The sequence below is a fragment of the Etheostoma spectabile genome, chromosome 15, assembly GCF_008692095.1.
Source record: "Etheostoma spectabile isolate EspeVRDwgs_2016 chromosome 15, UIUC_Espe_1.0, whole genome shotgun sequence".
NCBI lineage: Eukaryota > Metazoa > Chordata > Actinopteri > Perciformes > Percidae > Etheostoma > Etheostoma spectabile.
In genome coordinates this window covers 9,987,751-9,999,643 of record NC_045747.1, presented here as the reverse complement: position 1 = coordinate 9,999,643, position 11,893 = coordinate 9,987,751, and the positions used below count along the sequence as shown (strand labels likewise).

The 11,893-nt window shown below is 37.7% G+C and overlaps 2 protein-coding genes across 2 annotated transcripts in view; both read left to right on the top strand.

The window, feature by feature from the left end:
- The window catches only part of LOC116703329 (fascin-2), a 16,259-nt gene extending 16,242 nt beyond the window's left edge, over positions 1–17 (top strand). Inside the window, exon 7 of the mRNA XM_032537993.1 lies at positions 7–17. The gene's annotated coding sequence lies outside the window, so the exon portion shown is untranslated. The remainder of the gene's footprint in view (positions 1–6) is intronic.
- A 586-nt stretch (positions 18–603) lies between these two features.
- On the top strand, positions 604–9,048 carry LOC116703450 (transmembrane protein 235). The gene is made up of 4 exons (XM_032538193.1): positions 604–1,116; positions 2,191–2,268; positions 3,069–3,206; positions 7,769–9,048. Exons 1-4 carry the CDS (start codon positions 942–944, stop codon positions 8,005–8,007), a joined length of 630 nt encoding a protein of 209 aa, XP_032394084.1. The 5' UTR covers positions 604–941; the 3' UTR covers positions 8,008–9,048.
- Positions 9,049–11,893: the final 2,845 nt, after the last annotated feature.

Sequence of the window (11,893 nt, the reverse complement as noted above, 5' to 3'; positions counted from 1 at the left end):
ATTTAGAAGTGGGCTGGCTGCTAGTTATCTATCTAAGGCGGTGACAATGGTGTAATGATTCAGATGGACTCCCAAGACAAGACGGTTCTCACTATTGACACTATTTTCACACAGAGAGAAATCCTGAAAGGAGAGCAAAAAAATAGAATCGAGAGCAAAGACTTGGGTTTTGAGAGTGAGAAGAAAAACGTTTTGAGAGAAACACTTTTTTGAGAGAATTGTTTTTCACACTGATAGCAAAAAAATATATATTTGAGAGTTTAAAAAAGTATTTTGAGAGAGATTTTACGTTTTGAGAGAATTTGTTTTTTTTCACACTGATAGCAAAAATATATATTTGAAAGTTTAAAAAAATATTTTGAAAGAGATTTTTAGCTATTGCTATGAAAAAAAAATTCTCTCATAAAACGCTTTTTTGCTGTCAGTGTGATAACTTTTTCTCTCACATATTTTTTTTTTCTTTCTCTCAGATCATTTATTTTCTCGCATGTAATAAAGAAACAAATCTAGCTCCATACATGTGGACTTGGTTGCATCAAAAAATAAACTGTAAGCAGCTTCAAAACACGATCGCGGTTTTATTTTTGAATTGCGCACCGAAAGTGTGGCGTTATCGTCTCAACTCTGTGGATCAATTTAAGAGCGCTATTAGGCAACATTACCTGTTAGAGTGATGTAACTGCGGTGCCGAGAGAGACGCGTACCAGGCTATCTTCTCTTATTTGTAGTGTTTTTTTTTTCTTTTAAAGTAAACAATTAGCCTAATGGCATGTGTTTTGCTCAGTTCCCAATGTTAACTACGTTTTAGGACCGTGATTGCCAGAGAGAACCAGCACTTTACAGGCAAGGCTCCAGCGAGAGCGTTTACCCATCGCGCATCTGTCGATTCAGAACACAGTGTAGAAAAATATAGAAATAGCACTATTGCACTGAACTGAAAAATGAGGTACGGATTGGTGGTTGTTACAGCTGGGTTTACAGGTTTGCTCAGCTTTAGCCTCCTCGCTGTGGCCATCGGGACTGATTACTGGTACATAATCGTCGATATGAACAAACCCAACTGCTCATGTTCAGAGGACCTAAGTTCACATTCTGGACTGTGGAGAATTAATGAAGGTATGTAAACTCAATTTAAGCCTACATAGCATGTAGTTTCTGAGTTTTCATTCAGAGGGAATACGTCTTTATACTCAAGTAGCCTGTATTGTGTGAGCTCAGCTTTATTAAAATAGGCTACAGCCCTAATTTTTCCTGAATGAGTTTATTTGCGGCTTCCCACCGTGGGATAATTGTGGGAAGCCTTCATCATGTGGCATCAACGCAAACCACGTTAAAAAAAAACTTGTTGCCACCTGTAAATTCCAGTAAGCTATTGGTCGTCTGTAATTTTGAAAGAAGAAGAAAAAAACTGTTACATGTAATGCCATTAAACATCCATACAGTGTTCACGGATCATCTCTCTCTCTCTCTCTCTCTCTCTCTCTCTCGCTTTGTCTCTGTTTCTGTCTCTGTCATGTTACTGCATAGCCATGTTCATTGTCAGCAGCAGTCAAGGCAAGGCAGACGGGTTATTAGCTGAATAATTAACTCCACAATGAGATTCTTGAAACTACACTTTTTCTTCAGAGAGTAGGCTATAATAAATATAACAACTGTAGCAACTGTAACCCCTCACACATCTGTATCAAACCCTGGCAGCTGCAGGTGAACATGCATGGAGGCTACAACAAGATTAAAAAGGATATTCTTGGACACACAGCTGCAATATAATCTGCTTGTTGGCTATACAGTTTGAGGTAGAATGTGTTGCTGGTTCATACAGCAAATGCCAATAACAAATAATGTTTGAAGCATTGCACCTGACATAAAACTGGAACATGCACTGACACAATATTGGTATATCATCTAATGCACTGGCTAAACTCACAGAAGCAGCAACTTGAGCTTTATTCTGCACAGAGGTGCAAAACTGTTGCATATGCAAGGCTAAGGAAATACAAAGTATATGTTATACAGAGACAACTTAAATTGGTTTGATCAGTTTAAACAAACAATGTGTTGGAGTTCTAAAATGATTGTTATTTTTACAATTCTGATTTAAAGACGTTTGGTATCCAGCGGCAAATTTCTATACCTTCAGCTCTGTCCGCACATCTTGTCATTAATAACCTTTTCATTTGACATTTTCAGGAACAAACATGACCTCAGTCATCCATTCTTTCACAGCAAATATGTCCAGCCTGTCAGAAGTGGAAAGGCACCTTCTTGGTGAGTGGTTTTGCTCATCAACTGGCTTAGGAGTTGAACATGAGGTGGCTTTAAAGTACTGAGTCAATGATTCCTGTCAAATGTAATGTTTAGATGTAGTTGGCTGCTGAAGAGATTACATTTACAAGCAACAATATGCTGTGAGAAAATCTAAGCAAACATGAACATTTTTGCAAAGGATAGTGTTTTCTGAAACCATCCCTCTTTGCAGGTTGGACCATGAAATACAGTAATAAATTGGTTACTGTGACAGAAGCTATCTTATGCAAATCTCAACACTTCAACACTTCTTCAAGTTGATTTTTATACCCAACTGACAATCAGAATGTCTGCCTGTAGAGTAGAAATCAATCTGAAAATCTCAACTGCTTTTGCAAATAGGTTGAACTCAGCAGGGTATCCATTTTAACTGTGCTGTGAAATGTTAACTGTGCTGTGCTGTTTAAATGTGCTGACTCATTTATATTTGAATTTGAATTGCTAAACTTGAATAATTGCATTGAAAAACGGATTTTGAATCACATAATTTTGAAAGTGTATTGTTTAATTTGACTCATTGCATTGAAAAACTGAATCTGAATATTATAGTTTGAAATTGAATTTATTTGTTTGGAACTGAAATCCAATAAAATATGATCATCAATGAAAATTGAACTCTCTTTATCTTCGCATTCAGTTCTCACAATTCAAATTCAGTTCACAAATTCAGTTTCAAGTTACTGTGACAGACATCCGGGTACTTGAAGGATGAAGGAAGAGCAATAACCATGGGGTCTTTGTATGTGCATTTGTGTTTGAAGGCTTGCACAAGGTGGTGGTCATCATGTTGCCCCTCAGCCTGGTCCTGCTGGTGTTCGGATGGATCGTTGGACTTGTCAGTTCGTTAGCCAGCAGTCCCAAATTGCTGGCTGGATCAGCATCCTACGTTCTATTCTGCAGTAAGTCCACGCCAAAGTTTCTTTTTTTTGGGCCTGTGGCAAATTAATTGTGCTTTGTATGTAAGCTGCTGTAAAGCAAATCCTTTGCTTAGTTAAGTCACTATGTAAGATGTTCAGCACAGAAAAAAAGTGTGTGGGTGGCATATTGTCTATAAATTTCAACTGCTCACTCTTACTTCTGCTCTACTTCTGACTTAAGGCAACTACAAAATCCCATTTGAACCTACTTAGACCGAGGGCCAATGGAGAAGACTGTTATTAGAGATAGAATCTGCAACCTCATAATACATATCTCTGTATTGACATTCACTATCCCAGTTGACTTAATTGCATTGCCTAAAGATCTTTTTGCTTACCCTGATATTAGAAGGGTGGAAATGTGGATTTTATAAAGGAAATAAAGAGAAAGGTACTTTTAAACAGGTGAGAACCTTCTGTGCAAGATGTCTGTCACTTTCTTCAATCCGTTTGTCACATTTTGTGATAAACAAACAACAGGATTGATTCAAGACACTCCAACGCAATTCTAGGAGCACAACCATCTGTAAGAGACCAGACTCCCATATGCTAAATGACAGTGTTGACGCCCTTTACCAAACACTACAACAACGCTGTACACTGGTGTGAACAGTTTGTAACAAGAATAATAATAAGAATAAGAATAACTTTTATTTGCATAGCACCTATCATAAAACCCAATGACACTTTACAGAATAACGGGGAAACGGGAGGTGGTAGGCTGCGGTAATATATATAGTATATAGTTATATTCATGGCCTCGTGGTTAATCCACATATCAGGCCGGTTGGATTGTATAAATTAACATTCTGATTAATAGCGGGGATGAAATAATAATTAAGGAGGAAAATATTAATAATGGTCTCTTAAATGTGAATTACATAGTTACAGAGCTGCTGCAGTAGACAGCGTCATCTGTCAAGTTTATAACTATAGTGTTTAGTTTTGCTGTCTAAATGTCCCACAATATTGGACAACAAAAAAGCTGCAGGACAGTTTCTAAATTCTAATCAGTGAAAATGCCCATATTTGCTCACCCTACTTCTTCTTTAAACTGCAGGTCACCGTTACTTTGGTTCTTGTTGTTCAGCCCTAGATGCTGCGCATGGACTGATTGTCCGCTGAGCTGGTCTTCAGCTGCCTGGCTAAAAAGCTGGTACCCTTTTTAGCATCATAAAACTATGATATTGATTTAAAAAACATAATTACAAACATTAATCAAAAGCTAATGTCAATGTTTATCAAAGGACAAAAGAACCATGTAGTACATGCTTAATCTTTGTTAGAATGTCAAGCCCAATCATTTTATGGAACTTCCACAAGACAACTTCCTACAAGAGAGATAATAGACAAGAAATAATACATGGTTTCTGATTCTTTAGTTGGATGAAACAACATTCAAATGTGCACACTAAAAGTTAACTTCAATAATGAAAATGTATTTGCCTCATTTATTATCATACATCAGATCACAACATTATGGAATATGGCAACTTCAGTGTTAGTGCAAAAGTAGCAATTAAGCACAAACTGTTTCTGGTGCGTCTCGTGCAGCTTTGTCTCAGGATTGCTTGCTCCTGTGGCTGGGTTGGCTCAGTGGGTAGAGCAGGAACACATATACTTTGAGGATTATTCCTTGACGCAGAAGTCCAGGGTTTGACTCTGACCTGTGATGATTTCCTGCATGTCTTCCCTTTCTTACCTAGCTGTCCTATCAAATAAAGACAGAAAAGCCCAAAGAATAATCTTTAAAAAAAAATAATTGCTTGTTTCAGGACAATTAGATGGCTCTCTCTCTGCTGATGGGAATTGCTTATTCTGTGAAACTCTCTCCTTTGCTTGAACAGCAGGACAGCCTATCTGTGAGGGAACTAGAACTTAAATGGCTCACATAACACAAAATAACTTGAATTAATAGTTCATTGAAGATCAGAAACACTCGTATCTGTTGACTAAGTATGAAGCTGGCCAAGAAATACTTCCAGCATGTAACTTACTGTAAAAACATGTCATTGTCATTTTTACATTTTTGTTTGTGTACTGATTGAACAAACAAGATATAATTTGTAAATTACGGATCTGTGGGAGGTGCTGGTGGGCAGATTATCTGACAGATGCTTTGACAGTGAGAGGCTAGTTGTTTCCCCCCTGCTTCCAGTCCTTATGGTAAGCTAATTGTCTTCTAGCTATAGCCTTGTACTTTAAGGACAGATTTGAGAGTGGTATCAATCTCATCTCAATGTGCGCAAGAAAGTAAACAAAGCTAATTTCTCAAAATGTCATACTATTCATTTAAAGCAAATAGAGCAAACAATCAATGTGTTATGGGAAAAAAAAATCCAATGATTGAATGCATTTTGCAAAATGAACACACATAAAATGCTTCCAGCTACTCACCTTCAGTAATGATGAATTTGGGTATGACAATCCAGACTGAAGTCTAATTAATTATTTATTATCTTTGTACTTCATCATCAGCAATACCACAGGCCGAGCAATCGGCCCATTCATGATACACCTGTGTGGAATATCCAGCAATCAGTGCACTAGTATATTTGATTTAAAACAGGTGACACAATAGAATTTACCTTGATAAATTGTCAAAAAGTTTTAGTTTCAAGAGATGAACTGCAAATCAGTGTGCAGAAATTTGCATTATATAGTTATTTACATTATGTCTATTTGAGAACAGCTAACAACCATTGATTCTATTTGAGAGATAAATTTAGAATAAGTCTAATAACTTTAATTCAGATGAAATGATTACAAATGGCAACAACTTGCTAACAACTAGCACTCTGGCAGTAGTGCCAGTTGTTAGCAAATATAGCCATTACAAATGAAAATGAAAAAACACAAATTGGAGTTGAACCAGCAATGGATACCATTCATAGAGAAGCACACAAAGTAGAAGAAGGGATGTTCAATTCGCTCTGAATAGGTGCAGATGAGCGATCTTGCTAAAAATTTTGTGCTTCAATTTACTTCAGTGAAAAAGAAAACACCCCTTTAGACACAAGCTAAATCAAACCCAAAAGTGACAGATGGTAACCTATATGCAAACACAAGTTTAATGTTGAGCCATGTGTCAATATGTCTTTGAAAATCCATTCTGAACACTTATGTCATGTACAGCACTGCTGATTAACATGACCTCAGGTCTGATTCTGCAGCCCTGCAACTTGAGCTTGTTTTAAAAAACTACCTTCACTCCATTAAAACTTTAAAATTGGTATGGGAAGCACAATGAACAAATCCTTAGTGTGGTATTGGTGCAAAAAGAGCTCAGACCTCACATAAAAAGCAAGTGAAGTCATACTGCACACAGATGACTACACACAAAATGGATCAACTGTAGAGAAGAACTAAAGGTGAAAACTCTGTCTCACTGTTTTTGTTCCAGTGCTGCCTGCTCTTTTCATATCACCAACTGTCTTTGAAAAGGCACTTGCCGGTATATAACAACCTCTTGTTTAGTTTTATAAGTGTCCCAGATTTTACAAATACAGTATGTAGGATATTACTACAGACATTCATGTTCTTACATTGTTACTTCCTCTTTTGCTATTTAAACGCCAGTGAGTCTGATTTGTCAATGCAGCGGCTGGAAACACACGTACTCAGAGCTGTCCACTTGTGACTGAGTCACTCACATTGGATTTTAATACCAGGTGGAAATGCAACAGAGGATTTGCTTGCCCTCTATGAAAGGCAGGTCTGCAGAACCCGTTGTACCTCCTATAGCACTGTGTATGACATTTGTACTTGCTATCCTTTCTTTCTTTTTCTCTCTCTCTCTCTCTCTCTCGCTCTCTCTCTCTCCATCTCTCTACCAATTGCTTGTCTGACAATTAGCCACGCTACATGATAGACATCAAGAGACAAGTCCACAGTTGTGATTTCAAATCAATTACTGGTTAATTGCAGCAGGTAATTGTTCAGTATGTTGTGGTTCCTTCCATGTTGCTACACTAAAAGTCAGTCTAAATTGTGCACATAGTGGTATTCGGGGTTGGTAGTCAGTCGTGTGTTGTTTTTGTCAGCACACCTCTGCAGTAATTTTAAAAACTTTACCTTAAGTCTGTTTGGGAATCAAAAAAGAAACCTAATAAAACCATCAAACCAATATCACAGGTTCCTCCTGTTGAGTATATGTTCAAATTGTATTTAAAATCATTTTGCTGAATCAATTAGCATATGAATGAGATCATTGTTTATTTGTGTAATGGCTTTTAAATTTGTTAATGCTTTAAGATTTTACTAACTGTTTTCTATGTATGGCTTTAGTCTATGTTATCTAATACAATCCTTTGAGTTAAGCAAAGACAATAACGTTGGAAAAGGATTTTTTTTGTTGTTGTGCATTATCACCGTAATGATCAATTGTAAAAACTGGATCAAGGGTCTCATGCCTAGAGATCTCATTACAATTCCTCAAGATGGATCCATTTCCATGTAACAGGCACAAGAGTATGTCTTTAAATCTGGAGGATTTGTTTTTCTTCCCAATGGTGTCATCTGTTTGTTTCTTTGCACTATAACAGGTCTTTTTACCTTGTCGGGGGTGAGCATCTACATCAAATACTCAAACCTGGCCATGGTGGAGTTCCAGCGTATTGTGTCTCCAGAGAACCTTGCCCGTGTGGACGTGTCCTTCGGATGGTCCTTAACCGCAGCCTGGCTGTCCTACAGCATGGAGTTGGCCACTGGCCTGCTGCTTATGCTAGCTGCCAGGATAAGCCAAACGAAAGGACGCTATGATTCTGGCGTAGCCATTGCCTAGTTATGAATGGATATTAATTACTGTACATATATACAGCAATTGTTTCGTCTTTGAATCTGTTTTTGCAGTGTTTCACAGTAAATTTAGCTTTTTGTAGTAGGTGTAGCTGATAAAGCATTTTGGACGAGTTGATTCAGCAGTAGGTTTTCTGTGAGACTTGTCTTGAAATCTTAAAACAACTTAATCTATGAGAAAAATGCAAATTCCCTGTCCTGCAATATGAACACAGGCAAAATAAGAATTGAAGAAGCATGGGACCATTTTCTTTTTGACGTGTGCTATACAGATATTTTAAGGAGGAGTTCTCCACCTCTTCTACACACTGTACACTGCAGTTAAATATGGTTCATATCAGTGGATCAAGAGGTTTCGTTTAAGTGATTCTGCAGAAGATAACCACCTCAATGGAGCAACCTAGATTCCAGCACATAGTCACAACTAGTTCAGTTTCTAGTATTTCATGATGGAAAAGCTGCTGCATTGATGTTTTAGAGAAATTTAGCATTTGGCTGATTTAAGACAATTTAAGACAATATTGGCTTGTGACTTAAAGAGAAAATGTTAGTTTGGGCCTCCTGATTACAAACTTCATATACCCATCCTACTAGTAAGTGCATGAATCATGGAAACAGGGCTGAAGATCAGTGCATTCTTGGGGATTCTGCAAAGTGTTTTCAGCAGTACAGATGCATGTGTTGCTGCATGCTTTGCAGTAGTAGTATGCTTTTACAACGGCATGATATTTAAATATTCCGTCTGTGCTGTCCACCTAGGAATGAGACTTCTCTCTTCTGCATAGAAGTAAAAACAACAAATATAACATTTAGCACTTTGTAGTGCTGTAAAGTGTATTGTGGTGTTCCATTTGTATTGTTAACTGAGACAAAAAAGCAATGAAACTCAAATCCAGCTGCATTATCTACAACAGAAAAAGGATTGATCAAATGTTTTGAAATGTCTGTGACACACTGTAATCAACTTCTGCATTATGCTCTGAAGATTTTTTGTTGTGCGACAATATCTAAAACATTATGCTCTGTATATTTGTTTTACCTGTCCTGTACACAATACAATTCTTAAACAACAAGTCTGCCAGATTACCTAGCCACAGTGCCTCAGGTTAAATTGGGACTCCCTGCCTCTGGATGTGAATGAGGCACATCAGAAGTCAGGCCAGACAGGCAAGCAATTGTATGAAGAATTGCCAAAGACAATCTGAGAGGAATTCAGAAATGTCTGACCAAAATGTTGCAACAGTGTTTTCTATAAAATATACATTAATTCAGAATATATTTGCACACTGGAAATAAAAAAAAGTGTATTTAAAAGGAAAATGCATTTAAAATAGTAAGGGGTATGGCATGTACTAAAAAAACAGAAAACAATAAGAAAAGTCCACAATAATCAATAATCATCCTCAAATACCATAGCAGCCTTTAGCATCCATGAACACCCTTGACATGCAGTCTTTACCACTGGTTGTTATTAATATGCATTTGCACAAAGATAATAGTGTATGTAGTGTGTTGAATCAAAGCATGCAAGGAGAACTTGTTCATCTACTCAAAAATTTTCATGAGGCCTACTTCTTTTTTGTGTGTTCAATGACAGCTTTGTCACAATTGCAGATCTTCAGTAGGCCCTATGTGTTTCTAGCAACTATTTACTACCAAGAAATATCAATTCAGAGGATGTTTTTGTATCGATAAACTGCCTGTCGATTATGAGGAAAAGTGGATCATTAAGTGGCTTAGTGAAAAAAACAAGCTAATTAAACACAGAAACATTTAGGTATTGGAGGCCAAAATGAGAGGTAAACTTTGGACTGGCTGTGTTTTAAGTGGGAATTTTGACCCTATAGTAAGTTGTGGACCTTCACTAAACACACACATTAGTAACGTGATTTAACGTGCCTCAGTCAGTGAATCAAAGTCCAAACCTTGAAACATTGTGTCCACTCAGCTGTTTGCCAGCATCCTGCCCAGTAATCCAGTCTCAGATGGTACAGAGAGCAGAAAGCTTAGGAAGGACCAAAGCAGCAGCTCAGTCTTGCAGCCCTCCTTTAATATATCAGGTCTGCTGAAATCCCATTAAACTTTTATGGAACATAATTCAATCCACTCTGGCAGACGAACACCAAACTTGGTGCCATTACTCTTTGGTTTGTGCCTCTGTCCTTGATAGAGTGCAGTAATTTTGACTTGGACATCCTCTAGGCGCACAGATTTCATCAAAATTACTTTTTGCTGTTAGAAGGATAACCTGGGCGTTGAACAACAAAACACTGCTACTAAAGGCTAACCTATCTTGTAATATTAATTATATTGTCTCCTCCCACTGTGTATTGCGTTTATTGTGAGAATGAGACTAAGGTGGCCTGGTTGAGTGTCTTTCCTACTTTTAGAGGGGGGTTGTGCTGTGTTAAACTGTTTCAGCCAGCCGCATTTTGATTCACATTCCAGAGCCGGGCCTGCTAGGTCGTCGGGAGTGACAGCCTGCCTTAGTGCTCCGAGCAGTTCCAGCGTCTCTTGTTGTTTTCGCCGCCGCAACTTGGTGTGTAGTTCAGGATTTAAAAGATGTATTTACAAAAGTAGCATGGTTGGAAGACAAGAAAATGGCTCTATACTCATAAACAGTCTTTCTCTCCAATAGTGTTTTATGTGTGGTAGCGTCTTTCCAGGGTTAGCCTGTAGCGTGCTCACTTACATCTTTCTTCTAACGGAATCAATCTCAATCTGAAACAATCCTCCATCAATCTCTTACTCAATGAATCTCCTCCAAAAGTAGATGGGGGTTATCATCGAAGAGGACATTGTATGTTCAAACAACTTCTTGTGCGAACTACTGTTAAAAGCATGTGTATTTCAGTTTGTGGAGTGACCTTATGGAATGGACTGAACAATGACATCAAACAGAGCCATAGCTCATTCAGTTCAAAAATAGAAATCATTACTGGACCAATACAGAAAAGAATAGACCGAAACATAGAAATGTAATTTTTTTTATTTTGTGGTTTTAATTTTTTGGTTTTGTCTAGCAACATTGCTGATTGTTCAAGATAATTTTTTAAAAAAATAAACAAGTCTGCAATGGCTGGGTCAAATCAGCATCCACAAACATACCCCTCATGTGACGTGCCAGTACTGGCCCTGTGGGCTAACTACATTGATTTCTTAAAAGACCCAGACTGATATCGTAACTCACTCAAAACCTTTTCTTGGGGCTGCTTTTTAAAACTCCCAAACATGCAATCACTCTTTGTGAACTTTGTCTTTGTCATGAGTCTTAGACTTTTGCCTATGTAAAAGAAGCTTTTGAACTGTTCCAGACACCAAGCTTAATTAAGCTTTCAGCTTCTGTGTGTCATTGCTCAACATGTTAAAATCATGGGTAAGTGCATGCCTCAATAAACCTCTATCAGCCATGTAGTGTAGCTTTTTTTCCATTTGTTGCCATCACGGGGTTAACATAATATGTTACAGTACATATTCTTGGACGCACTGTGGAAGCTCATATAGTTAACTGGACCCTAATGCGTTCATATGTCTATTACATATGGCCATACAGCATGCAGTACACCATTTATTTTACAAAAAAAACGTTACCTTAGATGAGGGTTGAAAACCATGTTATTTTCTGAAGTGACTATCTCAATGATAACAACAGTGGTGTAATCTGTAAAGCATAAACAAAACAGCTTCCTCTGTTGATTTTACTGTATGGTACAAGTGTGTATCCGCAGTCATTGTGATCAGGTCAATGCTTTCTTTCAACAGCCACTCACTGAGATGTTACAGAGAAGTCAATGTATTACTGCGTTGAGGGAAACCATATTTCTCACTGAATGTAAGACAGTCGATTTTGTCCTTGTGGAGTGCCATGTATT

Bases quoted from the DNA above. Each gene is read 5' to 3' on its own strand.
- LOC116703450 (XM_032538193.1), top strand. From the start codon at position 942: ATGAGGTACGGATTGGTGGTTGTTACAGCTGGGTTTACAGGTTTGCTC. The intron at 1,117-2,190 runs GTATGTAAACTC...TGACATTTTCAG, and splicing joins ACTGTGGAGAATTAATGAAG to GAACAAACATGACCTCAGTC. The intron at 2,269-3,068 runs GTGAGTGGTTTT...TTGTGTTTGAAG, and splicing joins AGTGGAAAGGCACCTTCTTG to GCTTGCACAAGGTGGTGGTC.